The sequence below is a fragment of the Protopterus annectens genome, chromosome 9.part0 (genome assembly GCF_019279795.1).
Source record: "Protopterus annectens isolate FY-2018-M chromosome 9.part0, PAN1.0, whole genome shotgun sequence".
Taxonomy (NCBI): domain Eukaryota; kingdom Metazoa; phylum Chordata; order Ceratodontiformes; family Protopteridae; genus Protopterus; species Protopterus annectens.
The window spans coordinates 1210409966-1210431519 of NC_056743.1; the positions used below are offsets into that span (position 1 = coordinate 1210409966).

Genomic DNA, 21554 nt, shown 5'->3' on the forward strand with positions numbered 1-21554 from the left:
TGCTGTTTATTACAAAGCTCACAACAAGCTCCAAAATACTAAGCACTTTCACCATGTATAAATAAATGGCTTTTTCAGAGCATTACATCGCAAACACTTATAATAATTTAACATTCAAATGTACCTATCCGTGTTTGTGATGTAATGCTCCTTTTACTCTGAAGACGCCATTGATTTATACATGGTGAAAGCGCTTAGTATTTTGGAGCTTGTTGTGAGCTTTATAATAAACAGCACTCAGTGCAGTCCGTATTTATTTTGTTTTTTGTTTTTTACAAGTTTTGGGTTGTGCTTTGTTTTCTAGTATCTTAGACTCCTCTCGCTTTCGAAATGGTCTTTTATATCCCTGTGTGGAACTACTGGTTTCAGCCTTCTCTCCTGATTCCACAAAATACCATCATCCAGGGTTTCAGCAACAAACAGACAGAAACTGCTACTTCACTTCCCTGTCCCAAAGCACCAGAGAAGAAAATCCAGTCATGCTGCAAGGCCCTTTTCCTTTCAGCTCACAGTTTCAGTCTTCCCACCTTTAGCTAGTATCTCAGACTCCTCTTTCACTTTCGAAATTGTCTTTTATATTCCTGAAACAGCTCCACCTTGTGGTCTAATGAAAAACTACAGCCTAGTACTTTTACAATGAAATACAGTGGGAGCTACATATATAGGTTCATAGGTTCATAGGTTTATACTAGGCTATCTGCCCTAAGGCATTTATAAGCCTAGCCCAAATTATTGTGGCTTACGCCACCCCTTATATGAAAAAATACTGTGCCCATTAGTTTGTTGTGCCTCTGTCCAGCAGTGACCCAGAGATGATTCCCGGGGTAAACCTACGATCTCCCATCCACAGGTCTAGATTTCTCTTGAACAGAGTCAGCGAGGTGCTCTGCCTCACATGGACCGGGATTTTATTCCACAGCATAGGGAGTCTCTGAGTGATAAATCTATCCCTCCAGCACGCCCTATTTATATCCGTGCTAAGGTTTAAGTCGCTTGCTCTAGTGGTTTTGGTGGATTTGGATTTTTGAGGTGGAGCATGTCCATTAATTCCGGGTTGGACATGGCCTTGTATGTCAGGCACATGTCACCTCTGAGCAGACGGTATGCGACTGAATAGAGCTGGAGTTTCTTCAATCTGGCAGCATATGACAGATTTTGGAGTCCCTTTATACTTTTGGTGAGGAACTTTTGGGGTCTCCAATTGCTGCAGATGTCGGGTGAGATACATCCCGAATGGGGCATTGTACTCGATCATTGGTCTGATAAGTGAAGAGTACAGGGAACAATGACCTCACTAGATCTGGATGTGAATCCCTTCATGATCAGGTGGGCAATGTAGAAGGTCTTTCTAACCACTTTAGCAATGTGAGTGTCAAAGAAAGGCCACTGTCAACCTGGGTCCCCAGGTCCCTGATAACCTCTTCTGTGCTTAGTGGATTGCCACCTATATGGTAGCTTGGGGTTACCTTGTTTTTCCCGAAGGGTATGACTATACATTTTTGGCGTTTAACTTCAGGCCATGTCTCTGGCACCAGCTATCTGTTTCCGTGAGTCCCTTCTGAAGGATATCAGTGTCCGATGCACTTTCCACTATGGCCCAGTTTGCAGTCATCTGCAAACTTTGTCAGCCAAAGTCCTCCCATGTTGGCCTGTACTTCTGAGAAGTAGATGCCAAACAATACGGGGCCAAGGACCGAGCCCTGTGGGACACCACTTGTGACCGGCTTGGAGTCTGACACAGCGCCAGCAACTCTAACCCTGTGGGTTCTGTCCTTAAGCCAGTTTGCAACCCATCTTGTGACATATGGGTTTACATTTAAGCTGGTAAGTTTTTCTACAATACCCGAGTGGGGTATTGTGTCGAAAGCCTTTGCAAGGTCAAGGTAGGCTGTATGGACTGCCTTTCCCTCATCAATGGCCTTGGTGACTATTTGAAGAAGTCGACCAAGTTCAAAAGGCATGATCTTCCCTTGACAAAGCCAAACTGGGTCGAGTCCAATGTCTGCAAGTCCCTATATCTTTGTTTATGAGCTCCATTATGATCCTCTCCATAGCTTTGCAGACTAGACTTGTTAAGCTTATGGGGCGGTAATTACCAGGGTCCAGAGGCCACCTTTGTGGAGTGGGACCACAGTTGCCGACGCCACTCCTTGGGCACGTATCCTGTGGTAAGGCTGAGATTAAACAGCTGCCTTATGTGCGGGTTTAATTCCTCATTTAGCTCGTAGCACACAGCCGGGGACACCATCCGGTCCCATTGATGCTGTGTTTTTAGCTTTAGAGAGAGCAGCTTTCACCTGCGCATTTGAGATGTCCGGGAGGCTACACTCGGCTGGGATAGTTATCTCTCCTTTAGGGGAGAGGGGTGAAGTTTGCACTGAACCTGTCTGCCAGTATGTTGGCAATGTCTGTGGGTTCAGTGATTTTTGTATCATTTTGGACTAATTCTGAGCATATCTGTGAGTTTCCACCCAGGTTCCTAACATAGCTGAAAAAGGCCTTATGATTGTCCTTTGAATCCATGGCAATTTTTCTCTCAAAATTGGCCTTAGTTGATTTTATGAGTGCTTGTATTTTTTACTAATAATGATCAGGGGTGACTTCCCTTTTATGGATTTTGTTCTATCATGTAATAGCTTTCTCCTCTTATTGTAAAGTTTGTTAATGGCTGGGGTCCACCAGACTGGACGTTTGCCCTTTGTGGAAAGAGTCTTGGTTTTATTTGGGATTGCCTGATCCATGCAGTCCTGGAGGTGTTCATAGAAGGCATTTGTAAGGGCTTCCGCAGCTTGGGTTGTGGTTTCCTCTGACTCAGGGGCCTTGAAGGATACCACACCAGTCTTGAGTAGTGTGAAGTTTGCTTTAGAGAAGTTCTTCACTATGGTCTTTTTTGTTTGGGGTGGGGATTGGATTTCCAGTGAGATTAGTTTATGATCAGATCTCACCAATGAGGGATATACTTCGGTGTGGAGCATTTTGTCCCCATGTTTGTGACAATGAGATCTAGTATATTTTCTCCTCTCGTGGGAACAGTGACTAGCTGTTCCATGGCATTTGAATTTATGAACTCCAGGAACCGTTGGGCTAGAAAGTTAGGGCTTGAGTAATGTTCCCAGTCTATATTCGGGTAGTTGAAGTCACCCAATATGATGGTGTTTGGAGATACATTTATACCCTCCAGTGTCTTCAGGAAGGCTGTGCGGGGTTCCTGAGTTTGAGAGGGTGGCCTGTAGCATGCTACAATTTGTAGAGCAGTTTTGCCTATTGTTAGTTGCACCTGGATGGTTTCAAGCTTCATGCGTTGCCACCAACCTGGAGGTGTGAGTATCCTTTATGAATATGGATACACCCCTCCTTTTGTGGAGTGGTCCGGGTTTTGGGGCGGAACGCATGATATGAGGTAAAACCTAATAGTGCCGGGTGCTCTCAGGAGCCTTGAACCAGGTTTCAGTTACAGCACAGACATCGATGTTCTCCATACTGAGAAGGGCCTCGAGTGCGTGCATTTTGAGATTTAGACTTCTGGCATTGAGCAGCATTACCCTCAATTTCTTCCCATTTTTGTTTTCTAGGGTGGTAGGTTTAGAATTTGAGCCTTGCCTAAAAAGGCACTATGGGGGTGGCAAGAGCCTTAGCCAATATCCGAATCCCAGGGTGACAGGTGCAAGCCGTCCCTTGCGGCAGCGTGGCTTGTCAAGCATGTCGTCCCAGGCAGACAGACACTGGATCCCCTTTGAATGACACCAGACATTAAGCCAATTGTTAAAGCTGATCATCTTGTCTCTATATTGTGGCATCATTCTTGGTGAAGGAAGGATACTGCTCAGGGTTAGGGTCATACCTGCCTGGGCTACATAATCAGAGAGCTCCTCTATGTCTCTTTTCATGCAGTCCAGGGAGGTACGTCTCAGGTCGTTCACACCAGCATGGACAATGACTGTGTCATATTTGTACTTGCTGTGGAGTGACCAGTGCTTGTGTTATGTGGCGGATTCTAGCGCCCGATAGGCAGCTTACTGTGACCCTCTCCTTGTTCAGCCTGGTGAGTGGGACGTCAGTGTGTCTGACTATGGAGTCACCTATGAAAAGTATGTTTGGTGTTGTATTTGGCCTTAAGGGCTGTGACTGCTTTGCACACTGCTTTTGTGGTTTATGTGTTGCTTGTGGGGTGTCTTGAGGTAGCAGTTGTTTGGGTGTCTGCTTTGGAGGCCTCTGCTGTTTAGGTAAATTTTACTCAGAGCCTCCGAGTATGTCTTTGTGTGTTTATGTGTTTGATTCAGTGGAGTGGTAGCATTATGTGAGGCTGGTTTTGTGGTGTGTGTAGTTGCCTTCTCCTCCTGTCTGGTCTTGCCAGTCCTGAGTTGAGAGAGCTCAGCCTCCAGTTTGGCTAAATAGCTGCATCTCAAGTATTTGTGTTATGTGGGAGGAGGAGAGGGTTGTCTGTGTACATGAGGCAGTTATAACATTGCCTCAAGATTCCCAGATTCACCAGCTGGACCGAGAGGAGATTGACAACTGACCTTTGGACATGCTAGAATAATATTGGGAAATCCTTAATTGAAAACAAGGGCCAGTGGGGAGTGAGGGTGTAGTGCTTTTAATTTTAGTGCTGACTTATATAATTGCTTTAGTGAGCAAGTGCCAGGTAACTTGAGTGCAATGTGATACAAGTAACTAAATGCAAAACGACAAACAGTAACTTTCTTTCAAGTGAAACAAGGAAATAAGTACAGTAAGCAATGCAGATATCACTAGTGATCCACAGAAGCTGAGAAGTTGCGTATTAGGTGAATTAGCTTCCAGGAAATAACAAGCAAACAAACAACAAGTATATAAACAAAGCTAGATTCAGTAGGCCTGGATCTAGTCTATGCTAGAGCAAACAAGGTGAACCAATTTCAGTAAGATACAGTTCAAATATTCAGGCACTATAAACCTTTAACCAGAAAATTCCCAGCTCAGAAGGGCAGAGTCCAGCCTCTTCTCTCACAAGAGTGCAGTCCACGAACCTTCTTAATGTAAAATAACTGGCCTGAAGCCCAAGTGCCTAAACCAGAACTAATACACTTGGACACTGGGCTCTCAATCAGCAGTTCCCAACTTAGAAGGATGAAAGCTACCTGTCCTGCCACCACAGTGCTTGCCACAAACCTTCCTAATGTAAAACAACTGGTCTGAAGCCCAAGTGCTTAATCCAAAAGACTTGAATGATAGCTACACTTTAATCAAGTTACAACCAAGCAGTAATAAATACCATTGAATACTTTAGAGAATGTCTGGATTAGTGCTCAAGTTACACAAACAAAGCTAGATCCAGCAGGCCCGAATCCAGTCTATGCCACAGCAAACAAGGCACCAACTTCAGTAAGAAACAGTTCAGATATGCATGCACTATAAGCCTTTAACCAGAAATTCCCAGCTCAGAAGGGCAGAGTCCAGCCTCTCCTCCCACAAGAGTGCAGACCACGAACCCTCTTAATGTAAAATAACTGGCTTGAAAGCCCAAGTGCTTAAACCAGAATTAATACACTTTTAGAATAACAGACACTGAGCCCTCAATCAGCAGTTCTCAACCTAGAAGGATGTAAGCTACCTGTTCTGCCACAACAGTGCAGACCACAAACCTCTCAGTGCAAAACAACTAACTGGTCCGAAGCCCAAGTGTTTAAACCAAAAGGCTTAGAATGAGTTACACCAAGCAGTAATAAATACAATTGAGTATTTTAAGATGATGCAAAAGTAAAAGAAGTAGGTAAAACACAAGTACAGTAAAAGCAGATGAAATTTTTTTTTTTTTTTTTCTGAACAAGTGCTGAGATCAAAGAAACAGATTTGAGTGCTGAAACTAGAAAACTGGCTAGTTACAAGAAAAAAAAACAAGCTAGAAGGCTTCCCTCAAACACAGAAGGGCTTGGGGGCTCAGAAGCCTACAAATAGTCTGTACCACTTAACAAGAAGGCAGGAAATAAGCTTAATTTTTTTTTTTTTCTATTTCCCAGATGCTCTCTTTGTACACAGTAGGAGTGCCTGAAATCAGAATATGATCTCACTGCACTCAGTTGAGTGAGCAAATGAGATGGGCCCAGAGGCAGGCTGAGGGGCGGGCAGTTCCAATGCCACTAAGATTAACACCAAAACAAAAACAGGGCGGGTGGGTGGGAATAACTGAAGAGCAGAATAACCAGTTAAAAATTCCTTCAACACTCCTTCATACACAGTTTAAATCAATTTAAATACTGTATTTTTTAAAAGAAAAAGTGCATAAAAAGGTACTTAAATTCTCTTATACGTCCAGTTGAATATAACCAAGTTCTTAGCTTGCCAAGCTGAAGTTTTAAAGCAGGAATTATTTCACATGCACCAGTTTAAATATGCAAGGACAGGAAATCACTGAATGTGGCTACCCCACACCTGTAATTACTAGCAAATAACAAAATTCAGCCAACACTAGCTTTTAGTTCAAGTTACTGAAGAGCAGAATAACCAGTTAAAAATTCCTTCAACACTCCTTCATACACAGTTTAAATCAATTTAAATACTGTATTTTTTAAAAGAAAAAAGTGCATAAAAAGGTACTTAAATTCTCTTATACGTCCAGTTGAATATAACCAAGTTCTTAGCTTGCCAAGCTGAAGTTTTAAAGCAGGAATTATTTCACATGCACCAGTTTAAATATGCAAGGACAGGAAATCACTGAATGTGGCTACCCCCACACCTGTAATTACTAGCAAATAACAAAATTCAGCCAACACTAGCTTTTAGTTCAAGTTACTGAAGAGCAGAATAACCAGTTAAAAATTCCTTCAACACTCCTTCATACACAGTTTAAATCAATTTAAATACTGTATTTTTTAAAAGAAAAAGTGCATAAAAGGTACTTAAATTCTCTTATACGTCCAGTTGAATATAACCAAGTTCTTAGCTTGCCAAGCTGAAGTTTTAAAGCAGGAATTATTTCACATGCACCAGTTTAAATATGCAAGGACAGGAAATCACTGAATGTGGCTACCCCCACACCTGTAATTACTAGCAAATAACAAAATTCAGCCAACACTAGCTTTTAGTTCAAGTTACTGAAGAGCAGAATAACCAGTTAAAAATTCCTTCAACACTCCTTCATACACAGTTTAAATCAATTTAAATACTGTATTTTTTAAAAAGAAAAAGTGCATAAAAAGGTACTTAAATTCTCTTATACGTCCAGTTGAATATAACCAAGTTCTTAGCTTGCCAAGCTGAAGTTTTAAAGCAGGAATTATTTCACATGCACCAGTTTAAATATGCAAGGACAGGAAATCACTGAATGTGGCTACCCCCACACCTGTAATTACTAGCAAATAACAAAATTCAGCCAACACTAGCTTTTAGTTCAAGTTACTGAAGAGCAGAATAACCAGTTAAAAATTCCTTCAACACTCCTTCATACACAGTTTAAATCAATTTAAATACTGTATTTTTAAAAGAAAAAAGTGCATAAAAGGTACTTAAATTCTCTTATACGTCCAGTTGAATATAACCAAGTTCTTAGCTTGCCAAGCTGAAGTTTTAAAGCAGGAATTATTTCACATGCACCAGTTTAAATATGCAAGGACAGGAAATCACTGAATGTGGCTACCCCCACACCTGTAATTACTAGCAAATAACAAAATTCAGCCAACACTAGCTTTTAGTTCAAGTTACTGAAGAGCAGAATAACCAGTTAAAAATTCCTTCAACACTCCTTCATACACAGTTTAAATCAATTTAAATACTGTATTTTTAAAAGAAAAAGTGCATAAAAGGTACTTAAATTCTCTTATACGTCCAGTTGAATATAACCAAGTTCTTAGCTTGCCAAGCTGAAGTTTTAAAGCAGGAATTATTTCACATGCACCAGTTTAAATATGCAAGGACAGGAAATCACTGAATGTGGCTACCCCACACCTGTAATTACTAGCAAATAACAAAATTCAGCCAACACTAGCTTTTAGTTCAAGTTACTGAAGAGCAGAATAACCAGTTAAAAATTCCTTCAACACTCCTTCATACACAGTTTAAATCAATTTAAATACTGTATTTTTTAAAAGAAAAAGTGCATAAAAGGTACTTAAATTCTCTTATACGTCCAGTTGAATATAACCAAGTTCTTAGCTTGCCAAGCTGAAGTTTTAAAGCAGGAATTATTTCACATGCACCAGTTTAAATATGCAAGGACAGGAAATCACTGAATGTGGCTACCCCCACACCTGTAATTACTAGCAAATAACAAAATTCAGCCAACACTAGCTTTTAGTTCAAGTTACTGAAGAGCAGAATAACCAGTTAAAAATTCCTTCAACACTCCTTCATACACAGTTTAAATCAATTTAAATACTGTATTTTTAAAAGAAAAAGTGCATAAAAAGGTACTTAAATTCTCTTATACGTCCAGTTGAATATAACCAAGTTCTTAGCTTGCCAAGCTGAAGTTTTAAAGCAGGAATTATTTCACATGCACCAGTTTAAATATGCAAGGACAGGAAATCACTGAATGTGGCTACCCCCACACCTGTAATTACTAGCAAATAACAAAATTCAGCCAACACTAGCTTTTAGTTCAAGTTACTGAAGAGCAGAATAACCAGTTAAAAATTCCTTCAACACTCCTTCATACACAGTTTAAATCAATTTAAATACTGTATTTTTAAAAGAAAAAGTGCATAAAAGGTACTTAAATTCTCTTATACGTCCAGTTGAATATAACCAAGTTCTTAGCTTGCCAAGCTGAAGTTTTAAAGCAGGAATTATTTCACATGCACCAGTTTAAATATGCAAGGACAGGAAATCACTGAATGTGGCTACCCCCACACCTGTAATTACTAGCAAATAACAAAATTCAGCCAACACTAGCTTTTAGTTCAAGTTACTGAAGAGCAGAATAACCAGTTAAAAATTCCTTCAACACTCCTTCATACACAGTTTAAATCAATTTAAATACTGTATTTTTAAAAGAAAAAGTGCATAAAAAGGTACTTAAATTCTCTTATACGTCCAGTTGAATATAACCAAGTTCTTAGCTTGCCAAGCTGAAGTTTTAAAGCAGGAATTATTTCACATGCACCAGTTTAAATATGCAAGGACAGGAAATCACTGAATGTGGCTACCCCCACACCTGTAATTACTAGCAAATAACAAAATTCAGCCAACACTAGCTTTTAGTTCAAGTTACTGAAGAGCAGAATAACCAGTTAAAATTCCTTCAACACTCCTTCATACACAGTTTAAATCAATTTAAATACTGTATTTTTTAAAAGAAAAAGTGCATAAAAAGGTACTTAAATTCTCTTATACGTCCAGTTGAATATAACCAAGTTCTTAGCTTGCCAAGCTGAAGTTTTAAAGCAGGAATTATTTCACATGCACCAGTTTAAATATGCAAGGACAGGAAATCACTGAATGTGGCTACCCCACACCTGTAATTACTAGCAAATAACAAAATTCAGCCAACACTAGCTTTTAGTTCAAGTTACTGAAGAGCAGAATAACCAGTTAAAAATTCCTTCAACACTCCTTCATACACAGTTTAAATCAATTTAAATACTGTATTTTTAAAAAAAAAAAAGTGCATAAAAGGGTACTTAAATTCTCTTATACGTCCAGTTGAATATAACCAAGTTCTTAGCTTGCCAAGCTGAAGTTTTAAAGCAGGAATTATTTCACATGCACCAGTTTAAATATGCAAGGACAGGAAATCACTGAATGTGGCTACCCCACACCTGTAATTACTAGCAAATAACAAAATTCAGCCAACACTAGCTTTTAGTTCAAGTTACTGAAGAGCAGAATAACCAGTTAAAAATTCCTTCAACACTCCTTCATACACAGTTTAAATCAATTTAAATACTGTATTTTTAAAAGAAAAAGTGCATAAAAGGTACTTAAATTCTCTTATACGTCCAGTTGAATATAACCAAGTTCTTAGCTTGCCAAGCTGAAGTTTTAAAGCAGGAATTATTTCACATGCACCAGTTTAAATATGCAAGGACAGGAAATCACTGAATGTGGCTACCCCACACCTGTAATTACTAGCAAATAACAAAATTCAGCCAACACTAGCTTTTAGTTCAAGTTACTGAAGAGCAGAATAACCAGTTAAAAATTCCTTCAACACTCCTTCATACACAGTTTAAATCAATTTAAATACTGTATTTTTAAAAGAAAAAGTGCATAAAAAGGTACTTAAATTCTCTTAACGTCCAGTTGAATATAACCAAGTTCTTAGCTTGCCAAGCTGAAGTTTTAAAGCAGGAATTATTTCACATGCACCAGTTTAAATATGCAAGGACAGGAAATCACTGAATGTGGCTACCCCCACACCTGTAATTACTAGCAAATAACAAAATTCAGCCAACACTAGCTTTTAGTTCAAGTTACTGAAGAGCAGAATAACCAGTTAAAAATTCCTTCAACACTCCTTCATACACAGTTTAAATCAATTTAAATACTGTATTTTTAAAAGAAAAAGTGCATAAAAGGTACTTAAATTCTCTTATACGTCCAGTTGAATATAACCAAGTTCTTAGCTTGCCAAGCTGAAGTTTTAAAGCAGGAATTATTTCACATGCACCAGTTTAAATATGCAAGGACAGGAAATCACTGAATGTGGCTACCCCCACACCTGTAATTACTAGCAAATAACAAAATTCAGCCAACACTAGCTTTTAGTTCAAGTTACTGAAGAGCAGAATAACCAGTTAAAAATTCCTTCAACACTCCTTCATACACAGTTTAAATCAATTTAAATACTGTATTTTTTAAAAGAAAAAAGTGCATAAAAAGGTACTTAAATTCTCTTATACGTCCAGTTGAATATAACCAAGTTCTTAGCTTGCCAAGCTGAAGTTTTAAAGCAGGAATTATTTCACATGCACCAGTTTAAATATGCAAGGACAGGAAATCACTGAATGTGGCTACCCCACACCTGTAATTACTAGCAAATAACAAAATTCAGCCAACACTAGCTTTTAGTTCAAGTTACTGAAGAGCAGAATAACCAGTTAAAATTCCTTCAACACTCCTTCATACACAGTTTAAATCAATTTAAATACTGTATTTTTAAAAGAAAAAAGTGCATAAAAGGTACTTAAATTCTCTTATACGTCCAGTTGAATATAACCAAGTTCTTAGCTTGCCAAGCTGAAGTTTTAAAGCAGGAATTATTTCACATGCACCAGTTTAAATATGCAAGGACAGGAAATCACTGAATGTGGCTACCCCCACACCTGTAATTACTAGCAAATAACAAAATTCAGCCAACACTAGCTTTTAGTTCAAGTTACTGAAGAGCAGAATAACCAGTTAAAAATTCCTTCAACACTCCTTCATACACAGTTTAAATCAATTTAAATACTGTATTTTTAAAAGAAAAAGTGCATAAAAGGTACTTAAATTCTCTTATACGTCCAGTTGAATATAACCAAGTTCTTAGCTTGCCAAGCTGAAGTTTTAAAGCAGGAATTATTTCACATGCACCAGTTTAAATATGCAAGGACAGGAAATCACTGAATGTGGCTACCCCACACCTGTAATTACTAGCAAATAACAAAATTCAGCCAACACTAGCTTTTAGTTCAAGTTACTGAAGAGCAGAATAACCAGTTAAAAATTCCTTCAACACTCCTTCATACACAGTTTAAATCAATTTAAATACTGTATTTTTAAAAGAAAAAGTGCATAAAAAGGTACTTAAATTCTCTTATACGTCCAGTTGAATATAACCAAGTTCTTAGCTTGCCAAGCTGAAGTTTTAAAGCAGGAATTATTTCACATGCACCAGTTTAAATATGCAAGGACAGGAAATCACTGAATGTGGCTACCCCACACCTGTAATTACTAGCAAATAACAAAATTCAGCCAACACTAGCTTTTAGTTCAAGTTACTGAAGAGCAGAATAACCAGTTAAAAATTCCTTCAACACTCCTTCATACACAGTTTAAATCAATTTAAATACTGTATTTTTAAAAGAAAAAGTGCATAAAAGGTACTTAAATTCTCTTATACGTCCAGTTGAATATAACCAAGTTCTTAGCTTGCCAAGCTGAAGTTTTAAAGCAGGAATTATTTCACATGCACCAGTTTAAATATGCAAGGACAGGAAATCACTGAATGTGGCTACCCCCACACCTGTAATTACTAGCAAATAACAAAATTCAGCCAACACTAGCTTTTAGTTCAAGTTACTGAAGAGCAGAATAACCAGTTAAAAATTCCTTCAACACTCCTTCATACACAGTTTAAATCAATTTAAATACTGTATTTTTAAAAGAAAAAGTGCATAAAAAGGTACTTAAATTCTCTTATACGTCCAGTTGAATATAACCAAGTTCTTAGCTTGCCAAGCTGAAGTTTTAAAGCAGGAATTATTTCACATGCACCAGTTTAAATATGCAAGGACAGGAAATCACTGAATGTGGCTACCCCCACACCTGTAATTACTAGCAAATAACAAAATTCAGCCAACACTAGCTTTTAGTTCAAGTTACTGAAGAGCAGAATAACCAGTTAAAAATTCCTTCAACACTCCTTCATACACAGTTTAAATCAATTTAAATACTGTATTTTTTAAAAGAAAAAAGTGCATAAAAAGGTACTTAAATTCTCTTATACGTCCAGTTGAATATAACCAAGTTCTTAGCTTGCCAAGCTGAAGTTTTAAAATCCAGTCATGCTACAGACTTTCTTGGTTAGATTTGCATTGCCCTAAAAAACTAATTCTATATTTAAAAGTAAATTGATTTGGTATGTATGAAAAGACCAGGTGTTATACACAATTTTTTGTCTAGTCACTCAGCTTGTTTAATTGCAGAATACTGTAAGAATATGCAATAGTAAAATTGCTTTATTAAAGTGGGTAAAGCCAAATTTCATCCATGAAGTTGGCAGGATTGCAGCCAACTTTCCTTAAAAATGTTTTCTAAGCATAGGTGTCTGAGTATTTAAATATGCACAGCAAACAGACATATACTATACTTGTATGCATTGATAGCAGACAGAAAAAATGAATACTGAAACAGACAAATACAATTTTTATATTTAATTTTATTTTAGAAACATAGTTGTTTATTGACTAACAAAGGATATCCATTGGTACTTTAATACAGTTTAGCACTATATTGCAGATATACCTCTGAGACTCTGGAGTTTGTAAATCAATATAAAAATATAGAATTGTTTATATCTTTCAGTGTGAGAGAACTGACATACTAGATGGAATTTAAAACCGAGATGATGGTTTGATTTTGTGTGTGTGTGTGTGTGTGTGTGTGTGTGTGTGTGTGTGTGTGTGTGTGTGTGTGTGTGTGTGTGTGTGTGTGTGCGCGCGCGCGCGAGTGCACGCCACATGGGCACTGGTGTAAACATGTGTTGGGGTGGGGGAAAATGCGAGGTAAATAAAGCTGTTTTGCTCTGTATCCTTCCTAATTCTTCAGCTTGCACTGTCCTACTTGTTTCTTTTCCCATATTATATACTTAGTTTTCTTAGCCACCTCTCTTTTCATAGTGAAACTGTACTGTTGGAAGGCCATTATTTTTTATCAAGCTACATTTGTGCTTTAAGTATATCATTTAGTGCTGTCTTTGCATTAAGTTGTTTGTTTCATTACATTTGGTAACTGGGGGCAGTCGGACTGAGCAGAATCCACTTTCAGCAGAAGCCCGGAGAGAAATACTTCAAATTATTGCAACAATTTGTAAAATACAGAAAGTAATGTTATTGGTAAGGTACAGTGGATAAATAGGTAGACAATGGGTTATATCCATTATACAGTCTGTATCTACTGGTCAGGTAATCAACTGTTTTTTTTATTTTTTTATTTTCATTTTTATTTTTTTATTTTTGTCAGCAAGATTTACTGGAAGTTGCAGTGATTTAATGGTTCTGATTACTAATGTACTCCAAAATAAAACCAAATGTATATTTAAATGTTAAACTATGGCAATCAGAAGAATTAGAAAATACTGCAAATGTATGATCATAATTCATAAACCAGAAAAATAGCAACAATCTGAAGTCAGATTGAAGATGACAAACTAAAGTTCACACAAGAACACTGTATTTATGCTTGCAAAACCACTCAAACTCTGCTGAGTAACACAGAGAGAGACTGAAAAACTGACATTCAGAAGTATTTACAACCAAGAAAAAAATATATCGGACAAATTGTCAAAAAATGTCTTCTCTCTTTTTTAATTTCTCCAAATCTTTTTGGTTTCTAATACCATGACGGGAAAGGACCCCATTCCGAAGTCAAAGTATGATTAAAGTTCATGAAATTAGTATTGTTTCAATCTTTGATGTTAGTCAGAAGTGCTTTTCGCAGCACCTGTAATGTACCCAGTAATGACTCCTGCAATTCGTACAGAGTTACATGTATTGGTAACATATCTAAATATTATTGTAAATTCTTTTTTATAAGACCTATTGCTTTTACTACTATTGGAACTGTCTGGGTATCTTTCTTCCACACTGTTCTCGTTTCTGCCTGCAAATCCTGTTATCTTATGACTTTGTATCTCTCTCTGTATGCAAGACACTGTAGTCACTGGGTGTAGCGATTTCAATGATCAATGCTATTTTTCTATTCTTTTCATGGACCACTACATCTGGTTTTCTCACATCTGTCTTTTGAACTGTTGGTAATGGATAATCCCATGTGATGTAGACTTCATCATTTTCTGTAATGCTTTGTGGCTCATGTTTCCAGTGGTTTTATTCTACGTCAGTATTATATTGTTTGCACAATCCACAGTGTAACAGTCTTGCCACATTAAACCCAGGGTGCAAAGTATGAAATAAATAAACCTGAAATTCAAGGTTTGTTCAAGGCAGCTACTATGCTGATATATTGGGTGGATGCCTTACAGAAGTTCATTGTTGATCTGTGTCATCTGCAAATAGATCATCTGTGTTCACCATGTGATAAATAATATAAAATACTAAACTATCAAGACCTGTTGCCTGTATCACATGCCCCCTTGATGATCATTATTTCTTCAACAATGCCCTCCCACGTCTACCCTCTACACTTTTCTTATGTGTTCACTCTTCACCCACTTCATACAGTTCTCCAGACTTCATTCTTCTTGACCTGCTTGTCAGCATCCTGTATGGATGGAGCTGAAAGTCTACTGAAGTCTAGGAGTGCATTCTTATTGGGAACATCTTTTTTACTTCTACATATTCATATTCCACATAGAGTGCATTAAAGTTCTCCATACATAATAGTTTATTCAGCCTTGTTAGACTCCTTATCTGTTACTCAGATCTTCTTTGCTCCCTGTTTTAAGACCTTGATCAATTGCCCAAGGTCACCACATTCTTTCATCTTTACTAGATTCCGAAGGCAAGACTCGATTTTCAGGAAACCAAGACAATTAGGATCTAGATTAGTTAAGCTGCCTATGTCTGCATAAATAATTTCAGCTATGATACATTCCATGGCTTTACATATTAGGCTGGTGAGGCTAACGGGCCTATAATTACCTGGGTCAGCAGAGGGCCTCTCTTGTGTAGGGCAGTCACAATGGTTGTTCTCCAGGCATTAGGTGCAAACCCTGTGAAGAGACTGAGTTTAAACAGTTTTCAGTACATACTTGGTGCTGATGAGAATGCAGCCTAATATGATGGTTGGTCCCATGGAAGTATTATTTTTAGCCTTTGACAGGGGCTCTAAGACTTGTTCCAAGGTGACTTTATGGGAAACTAAATTTTCAGGGATAATAGGGCAATAGTCTGGGTAGCTGAGGTAAAGTTAGCACTAAATTTGTCTGCTAATATAGTGGATATATTCTTGGGGTGATAATGTGTGATATTATTATGGATGAACACAGTACATGATAGGTTTGAAGCACTTTAGTATTCCATAGCAGATCCTGAAAATTTGAAAGTAAAATATGCTATTTTTTTATCTCTGCAGGTACAGCCAGTATATATGACTCGCCTAAAGTCTCAGACATCAGAGAATGATCACTTGTACAGGTAAGAAACATTTTCATCTTTTCTCCGGAAGTATCCTTTGTTAAAAGTTTGATTGCCTTCTGTACCATTTGCTTACAGTTATAATTAACTATAAATGCTTCTCTTATGCCTTATCATTATTTGCCTTCTTTCCTGATAAAAGGTGATAATTTATAAATAGATTCATATATATTCCAAGGCTATTGAGTTTTATGACCATTTATGTCTTGTTAGTGCCCTCTATCAGGCTACACTTCCTTGCTCAAGAGGGTCATATTTGACAATCCCAGCGTAAATTTATGAAAACTATCTGGTCATCTTGGTTACGTCTCACTGCTTAACATGCTAGGAAAGTTTATTCCACAGGTTAAGGAGATGCTGGGTTATAAACCTGTCCCACCACCATGTTTTAATTTATGTTCCTGGTTCTACAGCTGGTAGAGTCTTTGGACTTATGGAAATGCAAAAGGTCCAGGATAACTGGATTTCTAATGGCATGGTAAGCAAAACAGCAGTCTCCTCTCAAAACTCTGTAACACAAAAAAAGGGCTAGAGCTTCCAGCCTTTCTTGATAGCTCATGGACATTTGGGGTCTTTTTAATTGTTCGATATGTGTAGTTCCCCCAGAGGGGACATTGTACTCAATAATTGATCTGATCAATGTTGAGCATAAGGGAGTGATTACTTCTCTAAACTTTCAGATTTTGTTTGAATATAATAGATGGGGTAGATAAATGATCATATTTTTAGGACTGTGAAGTACTACTGTCAATAAAGTGGAATTCCTCTTGAAACACTTCTGCTTGTTCATTGAGATTACCACAGATATGAATGTTTGCCTACAATTTCATCCTCTAATGTAGCCTTAATCCTGGCCCACTTTCTGGGTAACCCAGAAGTATCTGAAGCTTTTTCATCTACAAATAACTAGCTATCTATGTGCAGCCAACATTTTATCCAATTTAATCTAATGTCTCTTTGCATATATTTTCTTCCTCTCTGCACATATGACTGTGTATCTCTAGTAGAATCTACATACAGTATCTGATATATGTGCTTCTTATTATCATGTGTCACTGTATCAACAAAACGTAACTGCCTGTTTGGATATAAATGTACAAGAACTCAGGCACACAAATTTTGTCTTTGTCTCACTCCTTCTTCAACAGCTATGCTCTGCTACGAGTAATGAGTTTATGAGCCAATGCATTACTGTTATAACTTAATACTATATTCTGACACATTTTAAAATAGATATAATTATTGGCCAATAATACTTACTGTATATAGTTTAATTTGTAATTAGTTTATATTGCCTTACCTATAGTTTCCAGTGAAGTATTGTCCATATTTTTTTACAATTTGTTGACCAGGAATGATCCACTGGGTAGAGTCTATTTACAAGGAAGGAAGCCATGTTTGGAGATATCCTTGTAGATGTTTTAATAAGCAGTGCAAGATCACATTAAACCCTGAAATATGCAGGTACATGCAGCTTGACTCAGAGGGAGATGTGGTAAGATTGCAGAGATGTTTGTGGCAGATCCTGCATCTTCACTGGAGGCTGAAACTGCCACTTGATCAAGGGAATAATTGAATGACAGTACTTCAGGTTCCTAGCCATAAGTAGAGGAAACAGTTAAATTCATTTTTTTTCAAACAGCTTTATTAAATTATCACTTGTGACATTGGAAATTTACATTCATGTAAAAGTAATCAAACTATATTAACATAACAAACACTATACTTCCCATATATTGCTACATATCATGTAACCCAAGAATATTATATAAACTATTCAATTCCTGCTTTTTTTGAACAAGAAACATCTTCACTAAACCACGACTCACTACACAGGCAATCATACATTTATATAAAAGAAAACAAACCACATGACACAATCCTAGTCAAAATCATTTTACACCACGAACTATACTGACACACTCCCCATTGCAAACATTATACATCACTTATAATCTACTCAGTCTTTCTCACTCAGACATTACAAAAATAATTTAAGTCCTGCTGCCTTTTAGGCCTCATTCCACCCTTGTACGTATTGTTTCTACAGTTCCCACTTTTTGCTATGTAGTTTGTGCCTACAATACCTCTCAACTGTATGGATTTTCACAGAATGTCCAGATTTATGCCTTATATTTTTGGTCTGTTTCTCATAAAATTGTGGTTTTCTGGAAAATCATTTAGGGTTGAGTTTCAGACTTCATGTCCTTCAGAAAATTAATGCTAATGCAAAACCTGTTATTCTATCAACTTTCTAAGTTCGTACAAGCAATATTTAAAAAGTGTCCCTATTTCTGGACCTTTGTCCCCAATTATTTATGGCTTTGTCCAGATGTCTTGCTCTAAGAGGTGGAGAGGTATGTTCTTAACCTTTTCCAAAGATCTCAATTCCATTTGTTTTATGTCTGTTACTATATTCACTACTTCCAGTATAGTTGGTTTAGATTTTGATTTTGATTTTCTAGTACTTGATTTTTTGGCAGCTACCATTACTAGACACAGCAAGGCCTTATCATGTCTAGCCAGTTTCGATTCTGTATCATAACTCAGAAAAATCATCTCCCTTGTCAGACCAATCTGCCCACCCAGCATCTCCAACAGTGCATCCCACAGGGAATCTTTAAAGTCTGCCAACTCACCGCACTCCCAGAAAATATGTTCCCAATTACCTTTTTCTTCCCATTCACACTGCCAACATTTATTGTCTACCTGAGGAAAAGTTCTCTGGAGTCTACTTGGGGTATAAAAACATCTATGTAAGCATTTCCAGGCAAAAATTCTAAATCTCCTAGATTTTGTTGCATATTTGGGAGACATACATATCTCATCCCATTGTTTATTTGTGAATTGCTTATCCAATCTCTCTTCCTAATCCTTTCTAACCTCCTCTGATTGATTCTTATAGTTATCGTGCAATATTTCATATACTCTACTAATTATTCATTTTTTAATGGCAGCTTCTGTTCTAGATTCTATTAAAACCTCTACCAGTGTTGGTCTTTTGTTTAGGACCTCCTAATTTTTTCTCTTTACCTATACTCTGATATCAATCCCTGATAGGGACGGCAATCTGTAACCTTCAGTCCAAATAAAGTATTTGCGTCTTCCCATTCTATCATCTTTCCCTCTCTAGTTATTTGCTTCCAATACCTTGGTTCCTTTGCCAGATTTCTCCAATAAATGCCAGTCCCCTCTTGCCTATTGTCTGTATCCCTAATTGCAGTCATCCCTATTGGCAGAATCTCCTTTCTCCATTCCAGTGTTGGTTTAGTTCTTAGAATACTTTCTGCTACTTTAGGGATATAATATTCTGCATGATTATTGTTATTCTCCTGAAAGGCCTGCATCCAAAATCCCAGTCTCTCCTTGTTTCTTGAGTGTCCCCCATGTTTCATCATCATCCCTTTCCACTTTGAATTATAGTTTTCTACTTGTGTTATGTATAGGAGTCTTAATTGTGTAGCTCTGAAATTCCCCTTCAAATTGGGTAATCTCAATCCTTCTTGTTCTTTTGGAAGAATCAGCTTATCCCACTTGACTCTTGCCATCTTCCCCTCCCAGATAAAGTCCTTCAGCTCATTATTAATTGCTACCACAACTTCTCCTCTGGCTGATAAAAATATGCCTGAACTGTGTATAAGACTAAAGGGACTAAAAACATTTTGACTGCTTGTATCTTACTGTCCATATCTGTATAACAAAGCTTCCATTTCCTCAGTTTTTGTATTATATTTTGTTTAGTCTCTTCCCACATATCTTAGCTTCCAGAGTAGAATAATTTTTAATCCATACTCCTAAATATTTAATTTTATCATGCCCCCATAAATATGAGTATTCCTGAACTAGTTTATGTGTGAGTACATAATTTACCATTATTGCCTTTGTTTTAGCTTCATTAACTTTGTATCCCAAAAGATCTGAAACTGTCTCAAAATATTCTACAACACTGTAATGTCTTTTTCTGGTTTTGTCAGGTACAAAATAATATCATCTGCAAATAAAGCCAGCTTTTCTTGACTACTATACCAATTATATCCTTGAATTTCTGAGTCCCTTATTTTTATTGCCAGTGGTTCTAAATATAATGCAAATAATAAAGGTGAAAGAGGATACCCTGCCTGGTTCCTCTCAAGTGGAAATTATCAGAGAGGACCCCAACAACTTTAATTTTTGCCTTCGATCCCTCATATATTCTCCTAATCAACTTTATAATTTTTTTCTGGAAATGCAAATGCTTCCATTGCCATGCTCATAAAGTCCCAACTTCCTCTGTTAAGTGCTTTCTCTGCATCAAGGCCCACCAACAACAGTGGTGTTTTCTTACATTCTTCTTTCCTCTGGATCATCAGTGTTCTGTTAACGCTGTCAACTGTTTGTCTCCCCTGCATAAAACCACATTGATCCATATCTATCAGTTTTGGCATTACTTTTGCTATTCTTTTAGCCAATATAGACATGAACACATTATAATCCTGGTTTAGTATTGAAATGGACCTGTATGAAACTGGATCTGACAGATCCTTTCACTCTTTAGGTATTACATATACCACTTCTTTCTTCTAGGATGGTGGTACTTCTCCTCCTCTTAAAATATTGTTAAATAAAACCTTCCAGATCTTTATCAGTTTTTTTCCTCCTAGCTTCCAGACTTCCATAGGAATACCATCTATTCCTGGGGACGTTCCTGTAGATTGGTTATACATCACAATTTGTATCTCATCTCCTCCTACCCTGTTAGTAATTGAGCCTTATCTACCTTTAACCTTGACATATTTAATTCTTCCATAAACATTTACATTTTTATCTTACTTGATTTTCATATTTCTCTGTTTTATAGAGACTCTCATAGAATTTCTGAAATATTTGTAATACCTCTACAGGATCTCTTGTTACCTTCCTTGTTATAGGCTCCCTAAGTTTGGTGACAGCCCTTTCTACTTTCTGTTGCCTGAGTTACTGTGCTAAAAGTTTTTGTGCTCTAGTGTTGTTATCAAAAAATTTTGCTTAATAACAGTCTTTCTTAGCTTGTGCATATTATTAAGGTAATCCCTAATTTTCTGCCTAGCATTCTGCAGTTGACCCTCTTCTTGTTCTGTGAGATTCCCCCAATTCTGCAAAACTTTCACATTTGTCAGTTCCTCTAAATAATTATTGTTTCTTCTTAACCATAGCTCCCTTTTTTTATTTCCACCCTATTTTTAAACACCACCTTAATTTTATCCCACTTTCTAGCTATATTTTCATAAGAAATTTCTTTCCCTTCTAACAGCTCCTGAATAATCTATACTATCCATTCGCTAAATTCTTTTCTTTTCAACAGATAGGTGGGAAATGACCAATGCCTCATTACCCTGTGTTTTTATTTTAGCTATTATTGGTGCATGATCTGAAATAGTTATTGGGTTGGTATCAAGACCTTCACTTAAATGCACATGTTCCTATTAAATGTAAATTCTGTCTAGCCTATCCAGTTTTTATATCTTGAGGAATAATGTATAAATTCACTCTGAAATCCTATTACTGAATTCACATCTTCCATGCCAAATATTTTCATAAATT

At 37.2% G+C, this 21554-nt stretch overlaps 1 protein-coding gene across 2 annotated transcripts in view; it reads left to right on the forward strand.

The window, feature by feature from the left end:
- LOC122811943 (leupaxin-like) overlaps window positions 1–21554 on the forward strand; it is a 467997-nt gene that overhangs the window by 188701 nt on the left and 257742 nt on the right. For both annotated transcript variants that reach the window (XM_044084132.1, XM_044084131.1), the window contains one exon: window positions 15934–15995. In XM_044084132.1, coding sequence (XP_043940067.1) covers window positions 15934–15995 — 62 coding nt within the window. The remainder of the gene's footprint in view (window positions 1–15933; window positions 15996–21554) is intronic.